At 38.3% G+C, this 27,317-nt stretch overlaps 3 protein-coding genes across 4 annotated transcripts; 1 reads left to right on the top strand and 2 right to left on the bottom strand.

Moving 5' to 3' along the window:
• The first annotated feature begins 2,890 nt into the window (after nt 1–2,890).
• On the top strand, nt 2,891–19,110 carry LOC126787906 (calpain-type cysteine protease DEK1). Its single transcript, XM_050513823.1, has 31 exons — nt 2,891–3,435; nt 5,303–5,553; nt 5,923–6,105; nt 6,250–6,385; nt 6,935–7,065; nt 7,149–7,263; nt 7,347–8,373; nt 8,487–8,597; nt 8,806–8,864; nt 9,317–9,479; nt 10,004–10,277; nt 10,389–10,539; nt 10,639–10,750; nt 10,838–11,003; nt 11,093–11,163; nt 11,278–11,369; nt 11,473–11,635; nt 11,830–11,901; nt 12,385–12,762; nt 12,852–12,967; nt 13,058–13,355; nt 14,031–14,350; nt 15,242–15,593; nt 15,716–16,036; nt 16,122–16,226; nt 16,311–16,439; nt 16,715–17,095; nt 17,174–17,311; nt 17,550–17,786; nt 17,885–18,332; nt 18,551–19,110. The coding sequence occupies exons 1-30, from the start codon at nt 3,311–3,313 to the stop codon at nt 18,188–18,190; spliced, it is 6,483 nt and encodes a 2,160-aa protein (XP_050369780.1). The 5' UTR covers nt 2,891–3,310; the 3' UTR covers nt 18,191–18,332; nt 18,551–19,110.
• Nucleotides 19,111–19,166: 56 nt separating this feature from the next.
• LOC126787587 (receptor-like protein 2) lies at nt 19,167–21,419 on the bottom strand. The gene has a single exon (XM_050513439.1). The coding sequence runs from the start codon at nt 21,417–21,419 to the stop codon at nt 19,167–19,169; it is 2,253 nt and encodes a 750-aa protein (XP_050369396.1).
• Nucleotides 21,420–22,319: 900 nt separating this feature from the next.
• Nucleotides 22,320–24,229, bottom strand: LOC126787915 (uncharacterized). Of its 2 annotated transcripts, none has more exons than XM_050513835.1 (6): nt 24,061–24,229; nt 23,790–23,844; nt 23,522–23,708; nt 22,849–23,137; nt 22,664–22,741; nt 22,320–22,585 (listed from the first exon to the last, which is right to left on the bottom strand). In XM_050513835.1, the coding sequence occupies exons 3-6, from the start codon at nt 23,704–23,706 to the stop codon at nt 22,535–22,537; spliced, it is 603 nt and encodes a 200-aa protein (XP_050369792.1). In that variant the 5' UTR covers nt 23,707–23,708; nt 23,790–23,844; nt 24,061–24,229; the 3' UTR covers nt 22,320–22,534. The 2 variants fall into 2 exon arrangements, with proteins under 2 accessions (XP_050369792.1, XP_050369793.1); XM_050513836.1 differs by having other exon boundaries at nt 22,849–23,134.
• Between the last annotated feature and the right edge of the window lie 3,088 nt (nt 24,230–27,317).

The raw sequence follows: 27,317 nt of genomic DNA, 5'->3' as shown, positions 1-27,317 counted from the left end.
ATGCTGTTGGGGGAAAAGTTACGCTGGGATGAGATTCTGCATGTGGGTGGAGGACACTGCAATATTCAATTCGGTCGTGGATGCATCCCATACTGCTCGATCAGACAGACACCTTTTGTTAGAATATGAAACCCCAGAGAGGACACTTGGCAGATTGCAACACGATCCTCCTCAACAAGAGCCACTTTGCATTTTACAATTACGAGTGCGGTTCCTCTTGGAATTCCATTCGAGGTTCTCTGTGATACATCATCTTCTTCTTCTCCCAAGTTCAGATTCCATTAATGGCCCCTAAGGGCGGCTGCGTGTCTTGTTTAAACGCGAAAACAGCTAGGTTGCATTTCCATATAGAACTATAATTTAAGAAGTTTAAGAACCATATGGGAGTCTTTTTCGGCTACCTACTACCGTTGTTGGAAAATATAGATTTGCCACCTGGTTTGACGCAACAGTAAGGAGGAAGGACCAGGACTCAAATGTCGTGTGAGCTGATGAGCTTGAAACCTCTTTTTAATGATGGCCTTTTTGGTTGATATCTTACTAATGATGATCAAGGTTCATGTTCTCTCCAAATAGTTTTGCCCGTGAACCAGGGGATCAATCATGTTGTGGATCAATTGTGCAGACATGATCACCATCTATGGAGTTTAGCTAAGTGGCATTTAGTTTAGTAGTAAGATGCTTTTATCAACAAAATGCTTACAGATGTCTCAACTCCCAAGTTCGAATACAATTTATGATCCCCGGAATCCATCGTCGTCTGATGAACGATCACATTTCTAAAATGTGTTTAGCTAATGCTTGTCATCCAGTAATGATTGACTTTCCAACACACTGTACATTGGTGAATTTTTTTTTTTTGGATACAATACATTGGTGAATGTTGTCATAAGCTTGATCCTTATTTTAGTAGCTGATAATAATTGCCGGTGTTGTGATCAACTCGTTCAACATTGAATGAGGTCAAACAAATGGTTGGAATATTGGATTCCATCGATAGGGAGAAGAGACTTTGACCCCTAATGAAAGAACACGAAATTAAGTATAATTAATCAAAATACGAGTCATTGTGAGTTTTTAGCATCCAAATACAGGTTATTCTCCTAATTAGCATTTTTAGGATGCTATTAAATTTAATTTCAAATAGGTCATCATACGACTGTCTTCATGGGACACCAACTTGCTATTGAGGTATGTCTTTGTGCAAGTTCAGGACAAATTTAAACCCCTAAACGAAGCCCGTATTGCTCAACATGTGATGGGATTTTGGAATCCATTTTCAACCCAGTTCTCATGTGCATATATGCCACTCCTTTTGTTGCACACTTCACTTGCACCGATAAGCAATAATCTAAATATCACTTATCGACATCGTATCGGTTTCGAAAAAATATATATTAAGATTTATTAGAATACATCAGATTTATCGGATATGCTAATTGTTCAGTTAAATTTAACATATTTATTAATTATACTACAAATAAGTATCAAAGAAAAATACACAAATAGTTTTAAATAATTAAAATAAGTGTCTAAATAAGGATTGAGACAGATAAGCAGTGATTTGACTTCACATATAAAGTTTGAGGTTTCACATGATGATGTTTTTGTCTTTCCTAATTAAAACTTTGGCGTTTAAATGTGAATATGAAGTTTTTGTGTTTTAAGAAAATGATTTTTTTTCACTGATTTGAGGCACAACTCATATTAAATTTAAGTTTAGACATTTTTTCTTTCCTTGCAAAAATAAAACGATAACATTTTATTTTATTTTAAAAGTTTGATATATCGAGTCAAAATCGGATTGACTTGATATATCGAATTTTGACCAACAAATTAGCGTTCAGTGATAAATTGAAAGGATATAGAGGATATCAGATTGTTTTCTTAATTTTTACCGATATATCGATGATATATCAGGATAATTAAAACAAAATCGATAAGTGATTAACTATATGCGCTCCACTAAATTACTATCTCTGCATTGTTCATCTTTGCCAAAGTGTATGTATTATAATCTAACACCATGGCTTACAACCTCCGACAAATCAATAGACATAAGGCCTATGTTATGAAATTAACTACAGAAGACTGATAGCTTGAAGCTCTTCTACATTTCATTCATTGTAATCAAGCTTTTGCTTGAAGCTCACAAGTTGAGGTAGCCCAGATCCTGTGTTCAAATGGTCTGACTCTCACAGCTAAAACCAGATTGGGAAATTGTGCAGCTGACAGTTGGCTATATTAGCTCTGGTTTGCCTTGCATTTGATTTGACAATTGACGTAGCAGCAAACACGACTCAATTAATTCAAAAGCAAATCATTCTCCTCCTTCTGTTAGTGTCAAAGACCACAAGTCAATCACAAGAATTATAATACTAGAGAAATTAAACCCACCTGCTGCTAATTATTTACTTAATTAAACAAACACTGTAGTAGGAACCACATTATTCTACACCTACTATTTCAAGAAATCAGTCCCATGGCAAAACAATCTTGACTCCTCAACATATTAAACTCATAACTGTGGCCTCTTTTTTGTGTGGTAAGTCTTATTGAATTTTCATGCTTTGTTCTCTTGTCTGAAAATGGTGAGAAAAATCTAGTTCACCCCACTTTCCCCCACTCCTACTCTCACTCTCACACCACCTCCCAATAGCCACTAGCCAACTATCCCCAACAAGACCTCTCCTTCCACTCAATCAGCGCGTGGCTCACAAGAGCACAGTCCCAAAGTGGGGCATTGTTCCCTCAAGGGCACAGAGATAGCTGTTATTTTAATGGCCACTCTCCTTTGCTTTTTGATTTTTCCTTTTTTAAAATTTAAATTGAAAATTAAGTTTGGTTTTGTTATCTGTCTGTCTCTCTCTCTGAAAAAGCCCTTCCCTTTTTTCACTTGACAGTTGACACAAAACATACATCTCAGTAGGGTTTTAATCTTTACTCTTTCTCCCTTCTGGAAACCCAAGCAAGCATCACATTAAAGCTCATATCTTTTTAACCAAACAAGCCCTAATTTCATCCCATCATCTTCTTCCTCCTGTGTGTGCTTATTGACCCAAAACCTGGGCTTTCACTCTTCTTCTTCAGCTCCTGCTTCACTTCACACCTCGTGCCCAGCTCCAAACCCTAGTCCCAGACCTCAGAATAAATTTCCGAAATTACCCATTTGCCCTGAATTGAGTGCCATTCTGGGCAATTGAGGCCACTGGATTGAGGGCAACTCACTCACAAAGTTGGAATCTTTCCGCCGAAATCGGAAGTTGGGGGAGAAATGCATGTGTTGTATAAGTGACAAGACAAGGAAGCCATGGAAGGAGATGAGCGTCACGTGCTGCTCGCGTGCGTGATTTCAGGAACCCTTTTCTCCGTTCTGGGTTCTGCTTCATTTTCTATACTCTGGCTTGTCAATTGGAGGCCTTGGAGGATCTACAGGTAAATTTAATTCCATCAACTTAAATTCCAACACTTAACAACTAGATTAACTGCATTACCTTAACTTATGCTACTGGAATCTAGTTGATGGTTGGATCAATGTACTTGTTCATTCATGCATTTTAGTTAGTGTTTCATGATACCAGTGGAAAATGTAGCATATGGTTTGCCCATTGGGTTTCATGGTTATATAGATAGAGAGGCTGAGGAGGATACCTTCAGTTATCAGTAAGCAAGTTTGGAAATTTCGGGTTGAGTGGGAGTTCAAGTTGTCGAACTTGGGGGTTCCGAGAAGAGTCTAGGCTGTGACAGATTTGGGTGTTTAGGAGTGAGAATTCTAACAGGAGAGTAAACAACTTTTGTGTTGTCAAACTCAGCCGATTGATTTTGAGAGGTCTAACAGCAGTAGACATCTTGTTTTTTTTAAACCAAGTAAGGTCAGGTGGTGGAAAAAGATTCTTCCAATAATTGCTTAGACTAATAAGATAAAATGTGTTACCTTGATCACTATTGTACTTATAATGTATGGACCTGAACTTTAATTTGGTTAAAATTTCGTCATTGTACTGTTCAAAGCCAATAGAAGCTAGAGGATTAGAGATGCATTAAGATTTTAATATTGGAAATTGTATTTAGTTTCGGAAAATTGAGAAAGGAAGAAGTAGGTGTGAACTTGAGAATCCTTGTCCGCAGGATTTCCTTAAAACCCGAGGAAATTGTCTTAGGCTGTTAATAATACATGGCTCATGCGGTTTTTGGAGAGTACCGAGCTGTATACCTTGGGCTGTCATGATAACATGATTTTGTTAGTGAAAGATTGGTAGTGCACAAGATTTTTCATTTGTTGTCATCTGTTTTCTAGTTGATAACTCTTTATTATGATTGTCAAAATTGGGAACTAGATATTCTTTTTTTTTTCTCTTACATCTGGCTTTGTTTGGAAACCAAAGATTACAATTAATGATACTGGTTGATCCTTCATAGAATTTTGGGTTAGTGTACAACACTTGCAACAATATACTTATTCATTAATCATTAGCGATAGGATACAAAGTTTAGAGTTTTGATAACTTCATAGGGAACATTTTTGGTAACACTATTAAATTATATTCTAATGGGTCCAAAAGATTTGTCAAAATAGTTTTCTTTGCATGCTTGATATCTTTCTAAATTTAGAGGATATTTCCTCAATTTGAAGGACGTATATGTCTGATTGTTGAAATTGATGAGCGCATTTGTCGGGAAAGACTGAAGATTGACACTTCTGAGAAAGAAGATATTGACTAATATGTTGGAGTTTCAGCTGATATTTTGATCCTAGACCCTAAATTTATTGGATGTGTGCGGCCACAGATGTGCCTAATTAGCATTTCTGGTGTTTATGTACATCTGGCATCCAAAGTTGTGAAAGAAGGATCAATTCCAATTGGAGGGCTTGCTAATCTAAAGGACAAACGGTTTGGATGCTCTATACTGTTTAAATGGAACAGTTCTGTGGAAGTCAGAAACTTGGACTTATCCTGTCTGTTAACATATTTTCGACAGGATTGCTTAACAAATGATATATACTGGAGTGCATACAAGAGTCATTGTATCAGTTTGAAAGTGCGATATTTTCCTGACCGAGTGAAGAATAAATAATAGGTCATTCCTGGTGGAACTCTTTATTATATGTCATGACTAGGAAACTTCTACTTGTTCCTTTAAACTAGTGACGACATTCTACCCTATCATGATCGTTAATGGTATTTGTTGTCATTTGATGATTGGATGCTTAAAGAATCAAACACATTCGTACAATCAATCTTTTTGTTCAATCACTGCAGCTTTAACTCATTATAATTGTGATCTCCATTTGTCTTTTCAGTTGGATATTCGCCAGGAAATGGCCAGATATCTTACATGGTCCTCAGCTGGATATAGTATGTGGTTTTCTCTCAATCTCAGCATGGATTCTTGTCATTTCTCCAGTTCTTGTACTAATTATATGGGGAAGCTGGTTGGTTGTAATATTGGATCGACATATAATTGGTCTGGCTGTAATTATGGCTGGTACTGCTCTTCTACTGGCTTTCTATTCAATCATGCTTTGGTGGCGAACACAATGGCAGAGTTCAAGTATGTATTTCATGGACCTTTTCCTAATTTTTGTATCACCTTTATTTTTCTTGATATGATAGTTTAGTAAATGCAAAGAGGTAGTAAGATCTGAATTTCTTGAGATAATAAGAATGAAGCCGGCAAGGTTTGCCTTTATGAACACATAATTGATATTGCAAATGGTACCTTAGTCTTCATATGGTTTAAGACTTAGTTATAGCGCATATCTGTCCCACATACATTATAAGTGAATGGACTTTGTTACTTGTCGGGTGTCTATAGTGGTTTGAAATATTCAAGTGTTAGCTTTTCATATTTATGTTCTTATACTGTCTTTTTACAGATTTATGCAAGAATTAAACTTGTTTGGTATCTTATATTAAACAGGAGCTGTTGCTATTCTTCTTCTTCTTGCTGTTGCCCTTCTCTGTGCATATGAGCTCTGTGCTGTATACGTTACAGCTGGTTCAAAAGCATCTCAGCGGTATTCGCCTTCTGGTTTCTTTTTTGGCGTATCAGCAATTGCCTTGGCAATCAACATGCTCTTTATATGTAGAATGGTGTTCAATGGTACCTTGCAAATTCTTTCCCCTTTTGTATGATATACTAATGCATTCTGCTTCTCAATTGAAAGATGTATATCCAACTAAAATGATAATCTGTAATTTCTGCTATCAAACTGTTTCCTCCTGTAATCTCTATTCATATGTGCAGGCAATGGATTAGATGTCGATGAATATGTGAGGAAGGCATATAAATTTGCTTATTCTGATTGTATTGAAGTGGGTCCTGTGGCCTGTTTACCAGAACCACCAGACCCGAATGAGTTATATCCTCGGCAATCTAACAGGCAAGCCCCTTATGTTCATGTTTTAGTTTATCAGTTATAACTGGAACTTTTAGTTGCTCTAAGTTAGGAGTGCTAGTCCGACTTTGAATTTCTTCTCAGTTCTTCTTTTACCTGGTCCTCTGTTTAACAAATGCTTGTAAAGAAAATAATGTGCCTCTTTCACAGCGTTTTGCCGATATGATCAAGTTTTTGTTTCACATTAATATAATTTCTGATAGAGAGGACGGTGAACAGAGGTCTTTCCAGTCAATAGCTGGTCTATTTAATCCTTACAAATACTTATTAAACTATTTCGAATAAAAGGGGGATGGTCAGTATATCACTTTGGCAGTTAATAAATGGTCGAAACCTACTAATCTTATTAAACTTTCTGAACTTGCTGTAGGTTTTTGCCCTCCTTTAGTGGGAGACGGCATAGTTAGATCAAGTCTCACTGATGTTGGCTTTTCAATAGACTTGTGCCTTTGGTGCACCTTTTTTTTCTTCCAGTTCCTACACTTTTTTTTTCAATTACTTGACTCGTGTTCTCATTTCATAACTTGATTGTAGGGCTTCACATCTTGGGCTTCTTTACCTCGGGTCACTTGTAGTTCTTCTTGTGTACTCAATCCTATATGGTCTTACTGCAAAGGACGCACGTTGGCTTGGAGCCATTACATCAGCTGCTGTTATAATTCTTGGTAAATCAATCACCAGATTTATCTGTTTGTATGAATCACATGGGATCTATGTATTGATTTTCTTTCATCAATACTGCCTGTAGATTGGAACATGGGTGCATGTTTATATGGGTTCGAGCTCCTTAACAGTCGTGTTGCAGCGTTATTTGTTGCCGGAACATCTCGAATATTTCTCATTTGCTTCGGCGTTCACTACTGGTTTGTGCATCTTTACTTTAATTGTAATGGCACTGCTTTGGTTTCTCATGGTCATCATCAATATTGCCATTTCTTTTTCTCAGGTACTTGGGGCACTGCATTAGTTATGCAGTTGTAGCATCTGTTTTATTAGGTGCTTCTGTTTCTCGCCATCTATCTGTGACAAACCCATTGGCTGCAAGGAGAGATGCCTTACAGAGTACTGTGATCCGCCTGAGAGAGGGTTTTCGCAAAAAAGAACAGAACAGTTCATCAAGCTCGTCTGAAGGTTGTGGCTCAAGCATGAAATGCAGTAGTAGTGTTGAAGCAGGGTGCCTCGGTAATGTTGTTGAAGCAAGTAACAGGAGCACAACACAGAGTACAGTTGATGCTAACAACTGGAGTAATGTTCTATTACGAACTGCGAGTTCTCATGAGGGGTTAAATAGTGATAAAAGCATAGATAGTGGGAGGCCAAGTATAGCATTGTGTAGCAGTTCCTGTCGTTCAGTCATCCAAGAACCTGAAGTTGGAACGTCCTATACTGACAAGAATTGCGATCAGAATAGCACCCTTGTGGTTTGTTCTAGCAGTGGTCTTGAAAGCCAAGGTTGTGAATCCAGTGCATCAAATTCTGCAAATCAGCAAACTTTAGATTTGAATTTAACTTTTGCGTTGCAAGAAAGGTTTAATGACCCCAGGATAACATCTATGCTAAAGAAGAGGGGAAGGCCAGGTGACCTTGAACTAGTTAATCTTTTGCAGGATAAAGGATTAGATCCTAACTTTGCTATGATGTTGAAGGAGAAGAGCTTGGATCCAACCATTCTGGCTTTACTTCAAAGAAGTAGTTTGGATGCTGATAGAGATCATCGTGACAATACAGATATTACCCTAGCTGACTCAAACAGTGTGGAAAATGGTTTACCCAATCAAATCTCTTTATCAGAAGAACTGAGGCTTCATGGGCTTGAAAAATGGCTCCAATTATCTAGGCTTGTTTTGCACCATGTTGTAGGTACCCCAGAGAGAGCATGGGTTCTCTTTAGTTTTGTTTTCATCCTCGAAACAATTGCTGTTGCAATTGTCCGTCCAAAGATAATCAAAATCATAAATGCAACCCATCAACAGGTGACTAAGGGCTTGTTATACTCTACATTATGATTGTGGTAGTTCATAAGTTTATTATATAAACACCTGTTGTTACTTACTACTACGAAACTTATGAAAATTTGCCCTTACAGTTTGAATTTGGGTTTGCGGTGCTCCTGTTATCTCCTGTTGTCTGTTCAATCATGGCTTTTCTTCGATCACTTCAAGCAGAGGAAATGACCATGACCTCTAAACCACGCAAGGTACTTTGCTGTAATATTTTATTGGGTTGGAATCTGGTGATATCCTTTCTTCTCATCCTCCCCAACTAACTTTAATATTTATCTTTGTTTGGATGATGGTTTTGATATATCATTCTGCTCATATTGATTGTACTGTGGCAATTTTGTTTGCCTCTGAAAATTCCATTTTATTGCTTATGTTGACTTTTATAATGCTGTGTTTCTTCAGTATGGTTTTGTTGCTTGGCTGCTGAGCACCTGTGTTGGATTATTGCTTTCCTTCTTAAGGTATGTTCTTTTCACTTAATCGCTCAAGTATTATCTTTCTTTATTGCCAAACCAGTGTCTATTTAAGATGAAGCCTAGAAATTCAATATCAAGCCTCTAGATAGACAGAAACCGGAGGATTTTTGAAGTCGTAAAACAGTTCATGTGCTTTGGGAGTGTTAGTTTGTGGGAAACTGTTTCAGTGTTCTTGTTTTTTCTTTTCAAACTTTTTATTTGGGAGGCAAATATAGTTTATGTTTTTAAACTCTTTCCTGCCTTCTTTTTTCTTCTTTTATTTTTATTTGTTTTTTTTCTGATGTGGACATCCTGTCAATATGCCCATTCGTTTCATGCACTATTTGCAAAAATGTATGAAGCAAGCTACCAATTGGTCTAATGCCAAATAATAGCAACTGCCCCTAACTGGTTGGTTTGTTTCCTGTATCATTAAATAAATGTTATTTCTTTTGCAGCAAATCATCAGTTCTTCTGGGATTGTCCTTGACTGTTCCCCTCATGGTGGCATGCCTCTCTGTTGCCATTCCTACATGGAACCGTAATGGCTACCAGTTTTGGGTTCCTCAATCACATTCAGCAGGTCCTGCAGGGAACCATCAAATTCATGGAACAAAAGAGGTGTTTACTTTATGCATTTTACACCAAGTTTTATTCTACTCTTGAGCACTGAAAATTTATATGGTTTGCTCTTAATGGGTGCATGACATGGTCTGACGTAGATTTCGTTGCTCTTATATCCCACTGCTTAATCCGTTGTTCATTTAAAATATATAAATCATAAATAAACACTATCCAAAAGCTAAAATTGTCATTTCCGGAACTATTATGGTGTATGAAGGGTGGTAGTATGGAGAGAACAATTTATCTCTATATATGTCATATCATGGTATATATGTAGGACCATGATGTATATCTTATATGCTGAATATGTGTTCATAGGCTTCATTTTTACTTGGTAATAGCTAATATGACATTGATGTAGATTAAGGTTCAAAATTTTTGTGTACTTCAAGGTTCAGATTCATTTTCTGTAGGTGTCTCACTTCATTTGCTTGAATAGCAGCTTTTCTTCTAACTTTCACTCTTAATTTATAGTTTACTTGAAATTCCGCGCAATTCTAATTCATTGTGTACTTTGTCAGGGTGTTGTTCTTGTCTTCTGCACAGTTTTATTTACTGGATCTGTGTTTGCTCTCGGCGCAATAGTGTCTGCAAAGCCCTTGGATGACTTGGGATACAAAGGGTGGACGGGTGAACAGAAAAGCTTTACCTCTCCTTATGCATCATCTGTGTATATTGGCTGGGCTATGGCCTCTGCCATTGCTTTAGTGGTTACTGGTGTACTGCCGATTGTTTCATGGTTTGCAACCTACAGGTTCTCTCTGTTTTCTGCTGTTTGTGTCGGGATATTTACGGGTAAGTTTTTCTGAATTTTCTTGCTTTAAGACCTTTTTTTTCCTTTCTATCGAACATTATCAGTACTTGAAGTCTTTTTTATGTTTTTATGGAACTCCCCTCTTTTTGTAGTTGTCCTTGTGTCATTTTCTGGTGCATCCTACATTGAGATTGTGAAATCTAGAGATGACGAAGTTCCAACAAAGGGTGATTTCCTTGCTGCTTTACTTCCCTTAATTTGCATTCCAGCATTTCTGTCTCTGTGCTCAGGGTTGTATAAATGGTAAGTGAACTCCTTGTTCTTGTAACTGTTTTGTGGTTGAAATCCTTGGCTTATTGTGTTTAGACATTGTGGTGAAATGTTATAAAATTTATTTTCCAGGAAGGATGATAATTGGAAGCTTTCTCGGGGTGTATATATCTTTGTAACCATCGGTCTTCTTCTTCTGCTTGGAGCTATATCAGCATTGATAGTTGTAGTTTCACCATGGACGGTAAGATCGGACACAATTATTTTCCCAAATTCTATATGCTTTGAAGTAGTTGGCTCTCTAACAGGCTTGGTTGTTACTTGTCAGCAGATTGGGGTATCATTTCTTTTGGTTCTTCTCATGATTGTACTGGCTATTGGTGCTATACATCACTGGGCCTCAAACAACTTTTATTTGACAAGGGCCCAGACATTTTTTGTTTGTTTCCTCGCATTTCTTTTGGCACTGGCTGCACTTCTTGTTGGATGGTTTGAAGGTAAAAACAATTGTGTATGTGACGTTATTATTGCATCACTGTCTTAACACTTAAGTACTAATCCTATCATCTTTTCTCACTTCATTCAGATAAACCATTCGTTGGTGCTTCTGTTGGCTACTTTTTGTTTTTGTTTCTTCTTGCTGGGAGAGCATTGACTGTGAGTTCAATTGAATATATCTGTATTATTTTAGATGCTCATACCAGTATTTATTTTCATCTTGTCTCTATTATCTAACTTCCTTTGATTTGTGTTACATGACTTTTGGTGCAGGTTCTTCTTTCACCTCCTATTGTTGTTTATTCTCCAAGAGTTCTCCCTGTTTATGTTTATGATGCTCATGCAGATTGTGCAAAGAATGTCAGGTCTGTCCGATATCCTGTGTAATTTTCACTTCTTGTCAGCATCATGCAGTTTAGCTTGATCATATGTTTCTGTCTGATACTTATTATTTATGTTCCATATTAGTGCTGCATTTCTTGTGCTTTATGGGATAGCATTGGCAACTGAGGGCTGGGGTGTTGTTGCGAGTTTGAAGATTTATCCGCCATTTGCTGGTGCCGCAGTATCAGCAATTACTCTTGTTGTATCTTTTGGGTTTGCCTTCTCTCGTCCTTGCTTGACCCTCAAGGTTTGTGCAGTTTCTATGAAAATTTTCCCTTGGCTCTTGAATCCACATTGTAATATTGAAAAAAACATTGTGTCTTTGATGCCTCAAGAAGTCAAGATCTTTACAATATATTTCTTGTTTCTATATAATGAAAAATCTGAATCTCATATTGTTGTGGTTCTTTTGTCTAACTAAATGTTCCTTTTCATGTCTAGATGATGGAAGATGCCGTTCACTTTCTTAGTAAAGAAACTGTTGTTCAAGCTATTGCTAGATCTGCCACCAAGGTATGAGTAGTATTATTATTATGAGCTGTTCTTCAAGCATTATCGTTAATTTCCCATATGTACATAAAAGAAACAAACATGTACAAGTTCTTGTGTTCTGATAAGCTATTGCATCTTCAGTTTTGTTTTTACTTTTGTCCACGTTGTTTGTAGTACATTTATTTTAATAAATTATAGTTTTATTTTCCAGATTAAAAACAATATTGCTAAAAGTTATCAGTTGGATATTATAGCAGTATTGCAACTAACTGCAATACTTATCAGAAATGTGTGTCCTTCCTCGTGGCATTTGGCTGTTAAGATTTAATATAATGTTTATAAATCTATGACTAAATGAGTACTAAAATTTACTATCACCATAGAGTAACTAGCACTTAACCGTTACACCATAATAAACCTCTTACCTGCGCAAATATAATCTTGTCTTTAATTGCTGAGTTTTCATTTTGTTTTATAACGAGAGTTATTTTCTGAACCATGCAGACTAGAAATGCTTTATCTGGAACTTATTCGGCTCCACAGAGGTCTGCCAGTTCAGCTGCTCTTTTAGTTGGAGATCCCACAATAATGCGTGATAGGGCAGGAAATTTTGTGCTTCCCAGAGCAGATGTCATGAAATTGAGAGATCGCTTAAGAAATGAGGAGCTAGTTGCAGGATCATTCTTCGGGAGGATGAGATATGGAAGGACTTTCCGCCATGAGCCAACTAGTAGTATTGATCACAGGAGAGAGATGTGTGCTCATGCACGAATATTGGCTTTGGAAGAGGCAATTGATACTGAATGGGTATATATGTGGGACAAATTTGGTGGTTATCTGCTTCTTTTGCTTGGTTTGACTGCTAAGGCAGAGCGAGTACAGGTAATTTATGACCATTGTTTCATGACAGCTATGGTATATATGTTGGTTGTACTGTAAATGTTGATAATATTGTTCTTGGGTTGTGCTAGGATGAGGTACGCTTGAGACTGTTTCTTGATAGCATAGGGTTTGCAGACCTAAGTGCCAAGAAAATAAAAAAATGGATGCCAGAGGACCGTAGGCAGTTTGAGATTATTCAGGAGAGGTAAGCTTATCTAACATTTTGTTATCTTAGTATGACCATTCTCGATGTTACTAATTGTTGTTATATATATATATATATATATGTCTGTAGTTACCTAAGAGAAAAAGAGATGGAAGAGGAACTTTTAATGCAAAGACGTGAAGAGGAGGGGAAAGGCAAAGAGAGAAGAAAGGCTCTCTTAGAGAAGGAAGAACGTAAATGGAAGGAGATAGAAGCGTCTTTAATTTCCTCTATTCCTAATGCTGGAAGCAGGGAAGCTGCAGCTGTGGCAGCTGCAGTGCGTGCAGTAGGGGGTGATTCAGTTCTTGATGATTCTTTTGCTAGAGAGAGAGTTTCAAACATTGCGCGTCGGATACGCACAGCTCAGTTAACACGGCGGGCACTTCAGGTGTTCTATCTTAATTAACATCAATCAATTTCAAGTAATCATTATAAGGGATAGCAACACCTTTTTTTATTAAGAAAAATTAGAGGGAAATTTTATGTTGTCTAGACTTTGTTTGATATTTTTTAGTCTTGGGCATCCACAAAGTTAATAATACGAGACCTGGAGGCTTCAAAAGTAGTTTGTCTTGCATATTTTAATGTTTTCCCAGTAATAGTAGCTTTTGTTGTAGCCTGGATTTGGGAATATTATTCCCGGGGTGCCCATCTAGAATAATCTGTGACAACTTTATATTGAAATAACACTAGAGATTGGAGCCTTCTAAGATAGATTGATATACTTCAGGTTGATTCACACGAGAGACTATCTCAGATGGGAACAAATAGAGAGAGAGAGTAGTTGATATATATAGACGGCATGGATCAAGTCCAAGGGGTTTTATGTTGTCTTACCTTGTAATCAATCATCTCATGGACCAATAAATCCAATGAGAAACCCCAGTCATAGCCTCGTAGGGGGTATATATTCTGGCTTTTCTGCTCTACATTATGTATATATTATGCATCTCCCTAATTTTTATTATCTGGGGTTAGTTTAGTAGCTTGGAATTTTTCTTTTCGTTTCTGTAAGCTGAAGCAACCTAATTGTGAAAATTGTTGTTGTCAATGCTATTGGCAGACAGGAATTTCGGGTGCTGTCTGCGTTCTAGACGATGAACCAACAACAAGTGGCAGGCACTGTGGCCAAATTGATTCCAGCATCTGTCAAAGTCAAAAGATTAGCTTTTCCATTGCCGTGATGATTCAACCTGTGTCTGGACCAGTTTGCCTATTCGGCACTGAATTTCAAAAGAAAGTTTGTTGGGAAATATTGGTTGCCGGTTCTGAGCAGGGAATTGAAGCCGGACAAGTTGGGCTTAGATTGATCACTAAAGGCGACAGACAAACTACTGTTGCAAAGGAGTGGAGTATTAGTGCAACTAGTATTGCAGATGGCAGGTTTGAGCATTGTTTTACGAACAAAATTATTGGCATTGTCCTTTGTAAATAAAAGATTGGCCTTTACTTGGCATTAATCACTTAGCAATTTCCATATATATATATATATATACAAATTTCTCAGCTGCGGACGTCACCGTCCGTATGGTGCAGATTCGGCGATTCCGGCCACCGGCAACGCGCAATGACGGCACTGACCAGCATAGCAGCAGTCCCCTCCTCCCGGCACTCCTCCGGCTGGAATCTCGAAATCTCCGCATGGTGGCCAGAAATTTGAAATTTCGAGATTCTGGCTGGGGCACGCCGGCGCTGCAGCTCCGGCCGGCACAGACAGGAGCGCCGGGAGGAGGGGACTGCTGTATGCTGGTCGGTGCCATCGTTGCGCGTTGCTGGTGGCTGGAATCGTCGAATCCGCACCGTCCGGACGGTGCGGATTCGACGATTCCAGGGCTTCTCGGCTGCGGACGGGATTTCCACCGTTTCTGCACGATCCGGACGCCGTTTCTTCTAGCCGGAGTGACACCACACCTTCCTAGACGCTGCTGCGATGAAGAAGGTGAAAGAGATCGGGATCGGTGGTCCACCATGATCGGTGGTGAAGTTCTGAGTGAGGTTGCTGCACAGACTTCGGACCCCGATCTCTTTCGCCTTCTTCTTTATCACCGCAGCATCTAGGAAGGTGTGGTGTCACTCTGGCGAGAAGAAACGGCGTCACCGGCATCCGGATCGTGGAGAAACGGCGGAAAACCCGTCCGGACGTCTAGAGCTGAGAAACTCTATATATATTGGTTGTGTGTTGAGGAGAGGAAATCAGTGCTTACTCATCCTATTTCAGCCATGTATACTTTTTCGATGATAGCTGTTGTCTCACTGTCGTTACTTACATTTCAGGTGGCATTTGGTAACAATGACAATTGATGCTGATTTAGGTGAGGCAGCATGCTATCTCGATGGTGGCTTTGATGGCTACCAGACTGGTTTACCATTGCATGTGGGCAATACTATTTGGGAGCAAGGAACCGAAGTTTGGGTAGGTGTTAGACCGCCTACAGATATGGATGCATTTGGGAGGTCAGATAGTGAAGGGGCCGAGTCTAAGATGCATATTATGGACGTGTTTCTGTGGGGGAGGTGCTTAACTGAGGATGACATTGCTGCTCTCCATGCAGCTGTTGGATCAGCAGATACTAGTATGATAGATTTTCCTGAAGATGCTTGGCAATGGGCAGATTCACCATCTAGAGTATGTGGTTTTTGTCTAGTTACTACATAATCATGCTCAAATACGTAGGATATTTGGTTTCTGATATAAGTGGTTAAGTTTATCTGATTCTGATTCTTGATTTTGTTATGTTTCTTCACTAGCTCGATGAATGGGATAGTGATCCTGCCGATGTAGATCTATATGATAGGGATGACGTTGATTGGGATGGGCAGTATTCAAGTGGAAGGAGAAGAAGGTCGGAACGTGATGGAGTTCTGGTTGATATGGATTCTTTTGCCAGGAGGTTTAGGAAACCTAGGATAGAAACACAAGAAGAAATAAATCAACGAATGCTTTCTGTTGAATTGGCTGTCAAAGAAGCTCTCAGTGCTAGAGGAGAAACAAACTTTACTGATCAGGAGTTTCCTCCAAATGATCAATCACTATTTTTAGATTCGGAAAATCCTCCTTCCAAGTTGCAGGTAAGCCTTTTAGTCTAGTTCGGCCACTTATGTTTAATGAATCTGTGATATTAAATGTCCACAATTTTTGGTTTTGCAAATCTAGGTCGTTTCAGAATGGATGAGGCCTGCTGATATTGTTAAAGAGAGTCGGCTTGGTGCTCGCCCATGCTTATTTTCTGGTGCTGTGAATCCTTCTGATGTTTGTCAGGTTAGGCCCTTTAATGGATTGAAATTGAAATATTCTTCTTATTTTGGCCATCAGTTTCCACAAGTGACTTTGTAATCTAAATAGGGCCGACTGGGTGATTGTTGGTTTTTGAGTGCTGTTGCTGTCCTGACGGAAGTTTCTCGGATATCAGAAGTTATCATTACTCCAGAGTATAATGAGGAGGGAATCTACACTGTCCGATTCTGTATACAGGTGCCTTCATACTTTAGAACTAACATTTTAAATCTTTATCCATAGAAGCTCAGTTACGATTGTTGTCTGAATTGTCTTTTGGATCTAACCTGACAGTGATGATAGTTTTGCTACTGTTAGCTAGGACGGTGACAAAACTTTTTAATTATTTGTTGTGTTCAATGATGTATGGCTGGAATTGTGTTCTAATATATTGTCTGTTTAAAGTTCTTGTTTCTTTATTGTTCTGTTTCCTGTAGAACTACTAACGAATCTTGCTCCTGACTATTCCTTAGGGTGAGTGGGTTCCTGTCGTTGTTGATGATTGGATTCCGTGTGAATCACCGGGTAAACCAGCATTTGCTACTAGTAGAAAAGGTAACGAGTTGTGGGTCTCTTTGCTGGAGAAGGCATATGCAAAATTGCATGGCTCCTATGAAGCTTTAGAAGGTGGACTTGTCCAAGATGCTCTTGTTGACCTCACTGGAGGTGCAGGTGAAGAGATTGACATGAGGAGTGCTCAGGCCCAAATTGATCTTGCGAGTGGTCGATTATGGTCTCAGTTGTTGCGCTTCAAACAAGAGGGATTTCTTCTGGGTGCTGGTAGTCCATCTGGTTCAGATGTACATATTTCCTCCAGTGGCATTGTGCAAGGTCATGCTTACTCTTTATTGCAGGTGAGTTGGAAATTGGAATGCCACCTAACATTTTCTTTTTATATGCAACAACACTAGCTAATTTTTTTCTCAACTCAGGTGAGAGAGGTGGATGGTCACAAGCTTATTCAGATTCGGAATCCATGGGCCAACGAAGTTGAGTGGAATGGCCCTTGGTCTGACTCATCGCCTGAATGGACTGATAGGATGAAGCACAAGCTGAAACATATTCCACAGGTTTGTTTATTGTACCTTTTATCCGCATCATATAAGTTGTTCCTTGTTTTCCCCCATCCGACATCATCACCTGGGTTAACCCCAGAGGGTTTACCTAAGTCATTCGTTTCCTCTGACATCATGGATTTTATCTGACTCATTACCATTGGTTGCTTTTCTATTACCATTCAATATTTTCTCAATGATCTCACGTAGTTTTCTTTTCTTCTCGTAACTTTGTTTGTGTTTCTTTCAACAGTCAAAAGATGGCATATTCTGGATGTCCTGGCAAGACTTCCAAATTCATTTTCGATCAATATACGTTTGCCGTATCTATCCCCCTGAGATGCGCTACTCTGTTCACGGCCAATGGCGTAGTTATAGTGCTGGTGGCTGCCAAGACTATGAGACATGGCATCAAAATCCACAATTCCGATTGAGAGCCACAGGGCCAGATGCCTCATTTCCAATTCATGTATTCATTACGTTGACACAGGTATCTCTATCGGACCCCCTATTGCAGATTTATCCATAATTATCTTTGAAGTGCTTGATTTTTTTATTGACTTTCTTTTTCACATGTTCGCTGCCTAGGGTGTGAGCTTTTCAAGAACAGTTGCTGGTTTCAGAAACTATCAATCCAGTCATGATTCAATGATGTTCTATATTGGGATGAGGATACTCAAAACTCGAGGCCGCCGAGCTGCTTACAATATATACCTACATGAATCAGTGGGCGGGACAGATTATGTTAATTCACGAGAAATATCTTGTGAAATGGTTTTGGATCCAGATCCAAAAGGTTACACAATTGTGCCCACAACTATACACCCTGGCGAAGAAGCCCCATTTGTTCTTTCTGTTTTCACAAAAGCATCAATAACCTTGGAAGCCTTGTAGCATGCTTGGTGGCTCTTCAGCTATTTTCTTCTTGTTTGGTCTGAGAGCGGATTTGCAGATATTTTGAATGCTTGGGCTGCACGTGGACTATGTTTGCCTGCTGGCAGGTTATGGGCCACAAATCAGAAAGCATGATGACATGGTAATCTTTCATTTCATACTTTAAAAAAAAATTATTACCAAGTGTCATTCAAATTCTTCACTAAAGTATTTGAACTACCAAAATAACATGCATGATGCACTTCTCATTTCAATTTGTACTTACAGTATTAGGTTCTAAAATAAATTTGCTGCCAGAACGAATGTTGTTAGAAATTATTGATTGTATCTAAAAACTAATCAGGCCTTGTTCATGTACAGGCCAGGCAGACACTATGTAAGCAAATCTTTCTCAACTTCAATTGCGAAGATGGGCCGGGTGACAGGTGATACCCTCTGGCTGAACTCAGCTCTACATGCTCAGTCCATCCACAAGTGAAGAGGTCTCAGTGAGGGGGAACCAGTAAGATTGAATGCCATGATGATGTGAACTGGTACTTGTGATACTGGAATCTAGAGGCTCCCTTAACTCAGCATTTAAGTATATCTATCCTTTGTCTCTGCAGTATCAACGAGTGAAGAGGGCATTCTGTGGGTTTTGTGATTTATTTGTACATACAACTAATTTGTTTTGTAGGGAATGGATACAGGATAGGTTTGATCTTGTAAATGAGGGGTGAAATAGGAGGAAAGGAATAGGAATGTTTAGTTCAAGGGTATTATAAGTTAGCAGAATTTGGCTAGAAATCTTTGTTGTTCAGGCTGATGCAATTTTGAAATCGAGGGTGTCATAGTTGGAAGCACCAATTTGTACAAAATTGTCAAATACAATGCAAGTTGTATCTTTTCATTTGGTTCTTTATATAATAGGAACCACAAGACATGCAGAATTTTCTTCCCAAATGGAAACAAGCAAAAGTGCAATACATTATGGAAGTTACAAATCAACGTCTAGCAACCCAGCACTAACCCTCCTCTTCATCTTGTTGACACGCACAACGATCATTACGTACAACATATCTTGTACCTTTTCTATGAAACGGAAGTACGCATATCTCCATGCCTTGAAGAAAATCAACGAGCAACAGACTCCCCAGAATCCTATAATAAACCCGAGCCCAGTAGGAACATAAAACCACGGAATACCATGTTCCTCGTTGTTGTCCACGTCTTGGTCATCAATTTTGTTACTTGCTTGGCACTCATTTGGAAGTGGAAGGCCACAAAGTTTCGGGTTCCCTTCAAATGCAGATGCATTAAGGCCTTGGATTTGAGTTCCTTTTGGTATTCGCCCTTCCAGATTGTTGTAGGAGACATTAAGAGCCGACAAGAAATTCAAGCTATTCAATGATGATGGGATTTCTCCGGACAAATGATTCTCGGAGAGTTGCAAACTATTCAAGTCTTTGATGTTTGATATTTGGGTGGGGATGCTGCCGCTCAAGCTGTTGTTGCTAAGCCACAAGCCTTGGAGACGATCCAAATGGCCAATTTCAATAGGTATACTTCCATGCAAGTCGTTGTGCATCAATCTCAGCATCCGTGGAAAGTAAGACAAGGACCTGTATTGCTTACCCGTGTTGAACACAGGCAGTTCAAGATAAACATCATCCTGATGTGCACTTTGATTAGATTTAGAAACCAACATAGGTAGTCCCAGAAGTTGCTTCGGAAATTCACCTTCAATTCTGTTTGAACAAAAATCCACATGAAACAGCCTTGGGAGAGTCCCCAACTGACTTGGAATTGGTCCTGTGATTTTATTATCAGCTAAACTTAACACTGCTAGATTTTTGAGCTTGGATAACCATGCAGGCATCTTACCGGCGAGGTTACAACCACGCAGATTCAAAAATACAAGATTTTGAAACCCGCCATCAAAATCAACTATTCCGAAATCAGCTGGACTCTCCTCGCCTGCTTCAAAACTAAACAGAAAGGATAAAAATACAAGACTTTTGGAATGCCTCAGTATGTTCATTGCCTTTGTGATATTGCTCAACCTACTGTGAGAAATGGACAGGAAGGACAAGGATTTCAGTGATAGAATCTCAGGTTGTATCTCTCCCTCTATATTGTTTATACCAAGTCGAATTGCTTTAAGGGACTTGCAAGAATATAGACTCATTGGCAAACTGCCATTCAACTTATTGGAAAGGAGGTCAAGTACAGTAAGTTGAGTAAGTTTTGAGAAATTAAGCCCGGAAATATCCCCCTGGAGCTTATTGCCTAATAGATTTAGCTCTACAAGGTTTGTGCAATTCATCAAAGATGGGGGTATAGAACCTTCAAGATTGTTCCAATGAAGGAGCAAGAGTTTCAACTTGGAGAGACTACCAAAATTGAGAGGAAGCACACCTCTCAATTGGTTGACTTGGAGGTCAAGAATCACAAGGTTAGTTAGATTCGAAAGTCTATCCTCAATGACCCCATCAAGTGAATTGAAAGGTAGTGCAATATCTTCAAGTCTGGCAACTTTGTAGATATCTTGTGGAAGTAACCCTGAGAGGTTATTGTGCCCGGCACGAAAAACTTTGAGTTGAGAACACTCTCCTAATCCACTAGACAAACTGCCACTGAAATCATTAAAGGAAAAATCCAATAAACTGATCAATGGAGAAGAGTGAAGACAGATCGAGGAGGGGATTGATCCTGAGAACATATTATTGCTAACCTGGAAACTAGTTAACTTTCTAGCTTGTCGAAAAAATCGAGATGGAATTGGACCACTGATGTGATTGTTGGACAAATCCAGCAATTGGATATTGGATGGTAGAGAAAGTGGTAGCTCCCCAGAAAGAAGGTTAGACCTCAAATCTAGGACCTCAAGATGACTCAAGGACAAGAAGGAGGCAACAGTTTGATCTAAGGAATTGTAGGAGAGATTCAAGTGGGTGAGATGTGAGAGATTTTCAAGTGGTAGCTTCCATGAAGGAAAAGTAGTACCTTGTTTGAGTGTGAGCCCTTTGGAGGGCAAAGAGAGATGAGTGACCAAACCAGCGGCATCGCAATTGATGCCTTCCCAGTGGCAACAGTCGTTGGATGTCCAATTTAAGGAAGAGGGAGAAGAAAGAGCAAGAAAGAAGGTCGAGAGAGAAGTGTGTTCAATTTGGTTGCATGCATGGATGATATTGGCAGTAGTAACCAGTATGCAACAAAATACAATTACAAGAAGAAAACAATAAGCCATATCGATCTGATGCTAATTGATTGGGGTGCATGTGTTTGTGTTTGTCTTTGTGTTTATAGAAATAGACCTGGACACACACATTAGCGAAATTGAAATTATCACTATCCAAAGTTCCAAACTTCCCATAGCCGCCTATTGTTTTTAGGGTTGAGGCTACACGTTCTAATTCAATCTACACTAAACTATTCAGTGATTTCTTTTCAAACCTACATTATTAAAGTCTCAACAAGAAAATCTTCATCTATTCTATTGAAACTATTTTCATAACTCACTCTCAAACTATAATTGACCCAAAAAAAGTCTCAAACTATAATTGATGTCAAGATTAAATATAAATTGAGCAGTACAACCACCCTATAACCCAGTTGGTAGGTCATTGATCTCTTATCTTCACCAACAGTTGAGACATTGCAGAAATTTTTGAACTCTAGAAATCAAGAAATATCATTTAACAAAATGTTGAAGTTGTCATTTCAAGTCTATTCTGTATAATTGTATTAGAACTATCAGGCATTAGATCATGTTTAGAAGGAAAAAATAATTCTAAAACACATGTAATTCTCATGCTTTAGATATTGATCTCCATTCACTCCATACATCCTTAGATGAAGAGTCTCGAGCCTCAGACAAAATAGAAATTCTGTTGAAGAATGATACATCGACCAGATGATAGATTTATGAGAGAAAACTGTGCCAACCCCTCAACTCTTGTGCACCAGCCAATTTGATACCCAAACTCACAAGGTTATCAATGTGATAACTGAAGTCTTATATTGCTATCAATAATATGCTTCTGTTAAATCCTTCATGCTAAGGATGACCTCAAACGGTTTCGCCCTAAGGCATACTCACTTAGTAGAGCAACACAGTGATCTTGGATACTAATCAACAACCTTGATCAAACACAGAACCGAGGCAAATGACAATTTATTTTTCCAACGTATGTTTCCAAAATATTAAATGAGAGAAATTTCTACACAGACAACCACAGGAATACAGATCACACCATGTGTTTCATTGTATTTTTGCCGGCTTTGATCATGTCCCTTGGTTGTCTACTGGAGTCTCGTAACTAATCCAAAAAGCTGTGTTTGCTTTTTCAAATGGTCAAGCTCTCAGTCTGAATCACTATCCAAACTTCCCATAGCCTTCAATCCCCTGGCTCTCTGCATCATCATATGTTAACACGATTACACCACATTCTCATAAATTTGAACAGGAACCAAACAAGTTTGAGATGGTACCTTTTTGGAAGTCTTCTTCTCCCTCACTTCATACCTCTCTCGGCACAAATCTGATAACCATACACCTGGCATTACCAACTGCACACCAAAGCAAGGAAGGATTAGTCACAAACACATCACAATCTCTCTATCCCTCTCCCTCTCTCTCTCTCTCTCTCTCTCTCTCAGAGTCGCAGACAACTTACATGTAAGCTCTTTTGAAGCAACTTTCCTCTTTTCTTGGGCCTTTGCGGTAACTTACACCCTTTCATTGCCATGAAATCCTCTTCCTTTTCTTTGCTAGACAATGATAGGAACAATTTAGGCCACACATTGCTTCCTTTATCCTCCACTGCATGACCATGGTGATCTAATCCTAACATCTTACCATTATCATCTAAGCCTAAGGAACCCCTAGTTGTGTAATACCTATCTTCCTTCTCTGGAGATGTGATAAATAACTTCCTACTATTCATTGGTGGCGCTGAGCTCCTGCTATAATACGAAACATAATATCACTTAGAAAAATGCAAAGCACCATCCTCTTTCCAACTAATCTGTATTTTGCTAGAATTGTGTCATAATAAACAAATGGTCATGGAAACATGAATCTGTAGCATCAATAACGCCTCCACAGCTATTAGGCATCAGTCAAAGTATTGGAATTGCTAGTACCCTTTTTTTTCCTTTCTAAACCAAGTTGAAAATTTTGATTCCATTGCAAGATAATAAACAAGCACTTAGTGAAATAAAAGCTTCTTGAACAAAAATCTTTAGCAAAGTTTCTCTGGGAAAGTCAGGAATTTCTTTTGTTGTGTGAACTAAAGAATTAACATTTCCTTTCTTGCTTGAACTAAAGCATTGATTTTTGATTCTTACTTGTTGATGCGCTGAAGTAGTGGAGAGGGAGAGTCTTTGAGTTTCCTGGATTTGGGCATGTTGTTGTCATCAAAGGTTCGTTCTTTCTTGACCTTCACCTTCTGACATCTAAGCCTCTTCTTGTTCCCCCACTGCAGCACAAACTCCGACTCTCTACTTTTACTGCTCTTCCCATCCTTCTCCATCCCTGCAACACAAATTCCACATCTTATCATTACCCAATTGCAAATCCGATACAAAATTCTTAGTTCAGAAACTGAAAACTCACCTCAAGATCTGAGGAGATAAGCTTGGGAAATCGATGGATTTTTCCTCAGAGTACCCTGCATTTGATAGAAATTGGAAGACCGAATTAGATCGAAAAACACAAAAATCAGAAAGAAGAAAACGAAGAACCAAATGGGAATCATGACTGCTTAGTCTTGAATCCATCCAAGTTCTCATCTTTCAGTATATCTCTTCTGTTTCAGAAACAAAAGAAAGCATAACATATATACATAATCAGAAGATAGAGAGATTTGAAGGAGAAAGGTGATTACATATGATCTGAGAAGGGTGCAGCAGCAATCTTGTTGAGAAATTTGAAAATGAAGGGAGTGATTGGTGTTGTGTTCTGAGAGGCCAAGAAATCCTCCCAAAAAAAAAACGGCGCTTTGGGTAGTTTTGTGATGTTATCTTTACTAATGGAAACCTTCTCAAAACCTCTTTCAGTCTCTGTGTTTCTTTTTTACATTCACCCCTAAGTACTTAGTTTTTTTGGCTTTTGGCTTTATGTTGTTCCTTTGTATTCTCTCCTCTTTCCATCCCAAGTTACTGCCGAGATTCAGATATATAATTTTTTATTTAAAAAAAGAGACATCAAATATATATGAGATATTAGAAAAAAAAATATCATTTATGCTCCTAAATTATTTATTTGTTATTGAATTACCTACAAACATATATAATTATTAACTTTATCTAATATCATAAATATGCTCTAGTGCTTGATAAGACGCATGTTGGCCAACAAAACTATAATATTCTGCCCAAGACATACGAGCCATATAGTACGAATTGTAATGATTAACATGATAATCATATATCTCTTTCGACAGTTTCTACAATACTCGATGATTTATTATACACTTCTCAAAACTGACCTTAATCGTAAATATGATAATTAGATTGATGTCATTGTGCTCTGTGCCTAAACTGATATAATCAAAACTTAAGGCAACTGAAGTAATATCAAATTGAATATTTTGATCATCAATGACTCCTCTTGTCCTCCTCCTGCACATATTATGCTGTTGTGCATTATGACCACCTGCTCTAGATCCACGATCCTCATCTTGGGTGACATGATCAAAATTACTTTCACAAGTAAACTGCTCAAATCTTCCCTCCACCTACATAAGATTCTCTATATTCAAACATTGTATCTCTGCCACCTTGTCGACTTCCACCACTACCATTACCATCACCATCACCACCACCATATTGGATTCACATCATGCTTGATTCATATCCATAACTTTTGCGCAATGCAAATTTCAATTGTATCATCATTTCATGATGGGTTAGTGGGGTGCTAGCAATTTATGAATGTATGAGGAGACTTCAACAAGACAAGGACTATAATGTGATTCATTTATTCTTATTTTTCTCAATAGTGCTTGAGGAGAACAGTCATTATCTAGATGTCATTAAGGGGACATCAATAAGACAAAGACTATTACTCTTTCTATATCCCTCGAGGAGAATACTTGTTATTGAAATTACTCGAAAGCTCACTCTTCATCTGAAATTTTGGATATCCTCTTATGACTTTCATGTGACTACTCTGCAACCCTTTATTTTGGATTCCCTCAAGGTCAAAGAGAGCACTTGTCACTAATATGACTTGACTTTTAAGTGTTAAGACTTGAATCTTCACTCCTTATCCGGATATCTTTTACGAAAAATTAAAAATTAACCGTTTGAGGGACTACTCTTCTAGTATTTTTTTTATATCCCTCAAGGCTCGAGGTGATTAATTAATCAAAAACTCATTTATGAGAGTCCGAGACATCCTTAAGTTGAGATAAAAAAATAAATGAAAATTTGTAAATATTTCTCCAAAATATTGAAGATATATCAGATATATTGTAAATCGAAGAAATATCTGAGATATTTTATGTTATCGGAAAAATATCACAGATACGAAAAAAATAAGATATTTACTTCTAAGATATATCGTTTTTTAAAAATGAGATATCAGAGCATATATCGGAAATATCATGGAGATTTTGAACATTGGTTACTGCATAATCTTAACCGTCTGAGGGTACATATGGGTTTTCCTCCGACCGCCCCTTATAAAATGTTGTCACCCAGTGGCCTAGTAGAAGAACACAAGGAATTTTTCTTTTAAATATTGTTTTGCTCATCAAAATCTGTGGAACACTCGAGTACACATTTTTATTTTGAATCACTTAAAAGGCTTCCTTCCTAAGCTCAGAATTTAATCCATCAGTGCATGTGAGATGCTTAAAGTTTTCAACTATGCAGCGTAACAGTGCCTGACGAATTTGGCAGCTTTATGAATGAAACTCGGTTTGAGATTCTTTACGTGACACTCGACCACTATACCACTAGAAGTAGTTTTATTATACAAATTTTCTTTGTAGGTTTTTGTTCAGTTGGGGTGAAGGTAAGGGTCGGTGATGGGCCGGATTCACTATCACCGGGTTCGGCCGAGTTTTCACGATTTTTTTTTATTTTTCAAACCGGGTCGGGCTTATTAATAAAATCGAGGCCGACAAGCCTGCGTCTTACAGGTTTTTTCGGGCCGGGTTTTTTGAACGGACCGGGCTGTGCTCATTATATTTATATGTAATGTATATTTTTTATAAAAAAATAAAGAAAAAAATAGGATATGATAATTATTTTAACTAAATATATTACAAAAGATAAGAAATATAACAAAATAATTTAACTAATTAACATATACAACAAATAAATACATATAAAATTATTAATTTTAAAAATGAATGAGTTTTGGGCGGATTTTTAATTGGATTTTTTAGGGCCGGGCCGAACTTAGGCATTATGGGCTCCAACGGGCCGGGCCGAGGCTTTAAACCCTTAGCCTCTACACGGGCTTATACCCACATGGTCGGGCTTTTACTAAGCTTTGACGGGCTACCCATGGGCTTTTAGGCCCACGGACCAAATGATGACCATTCGGTGAAAGTCAGATTGTTTTTCATTGGATCAGTTTGGGGCTAAATATTTCTTTCAGACTTTTTGAGAAATTGGGCCATAAGGATATGGTTATGAGTGCCAACCGAAGACATAGATGATAGATGGAGAGTAGTCAACGTACGTGAAGGCTGTGAAATAGCAGAAGCAGTCAAGACAGCAGTAGAACCGGAACGTCTTCACCATGTCGGTATGATCGAGGCCGATATCACTATTGTGGTTGAAAATGGATGAAAGAAGTTGAATGAATCAGTCGGCCGGGTAGTGTTGCTTCTTCATTGTCGTCGATCTGCATGGTATAGAGCCTTTGCCTTATGCTCTCAGTAAAGATAATACATTGGTGTATAAGTATTGGAATTCTTATCAACTCAGCCTTTAATAATTTGCCTGATATGCCTATATATACATACTTGATATGCTTAATTATATTGGCTGCAAGCAGATGGCTGGACCTGATTTTGGTGGCATCAATGTCTGAACTGAATAAGATGCGCGCTGTATGATTCAACTGAATTTGCGAGCTAGCTAGTGACTTGTTCATTTCATGAATAAATATTAATTTGTTGAATCA

The sequence above is a fragment of the Argentina anserina genome, chromosome 3, assembly GCF_933775445.1.
Source record: "Argentina anserina chromosome 3, drPotAnse1.1, whole genome shotgun sequence".
NCBI lineage: Eukaryota > Viridiplantae > Streptophyta > Magnoliopsida > Rosales > Rosaceae > Argentina > Argentina anserina.
The sequence above is the reverse complement of the archived record's forward strand: the minus strand, read 5'-3'. Positions and strand labels throughout refer to the sequence as shown.

What these genes read in the sequence shown, in the direction of transcription:
- LOC126787906 (XM_050513823.1), top strand. Translation starts at nt 3,311, where the DNA reads ATGGAAGGAGATGAGCGTCACGTGCTGCTCGCGTGCGTGATTTCAGGA. An exon ending in AAATTCATGGAACAAAAGAG is followed by an intron (nt 9,480 to 10,003) that starts GTGTTTACTTTA and finishes GTACTTTGTCAG; the next exon opens with GGTGTTGTTCTTGTCTTCTG. An exon ending in TTTGAGATTATTCAGGAGAG is followed by an intron (nt 12,968 to 13,057) that starts GTAAGCTTATCT and finishes ATATGTCTGTAG; the next exon opens with TTACCTAAGAGAAAAAGAGA.
- LOC126787587 (XM_050513439.1), bottom strand. Translation starts at nt 21,419, where the DNA reads ATGGCTTATTGTTTTCTTCTTGTAATTGTATTTTGTTGCATACTGGTT.
- LOC126787915 (XM_050513835.1), bottom strand. Translation starts at nt 23,706, where the DNA reads ATGGAGAAGGATGGGAAGAGCAGTAAAAGTAGAGAGTCGGAGTTTGTG. An exon ending in CTACTTCAGCGCATCAACAA is followed by an intron (nt 23,138 to 23,521) that starts GTAAGAATCAAA and finishes TTCGTATTATAG; the next exon opens with CAGGAGCTCAGCGCCACCAA. An exon ending in AGAAGAAGACTTCCAAAAAG is followed by an intron (nt 22,586 to 22,663) that starts GTACCATCTCAA and finishes ATGATGATGCAG; the next exon opens with AGAGCCAGGGGATTGAAGGC.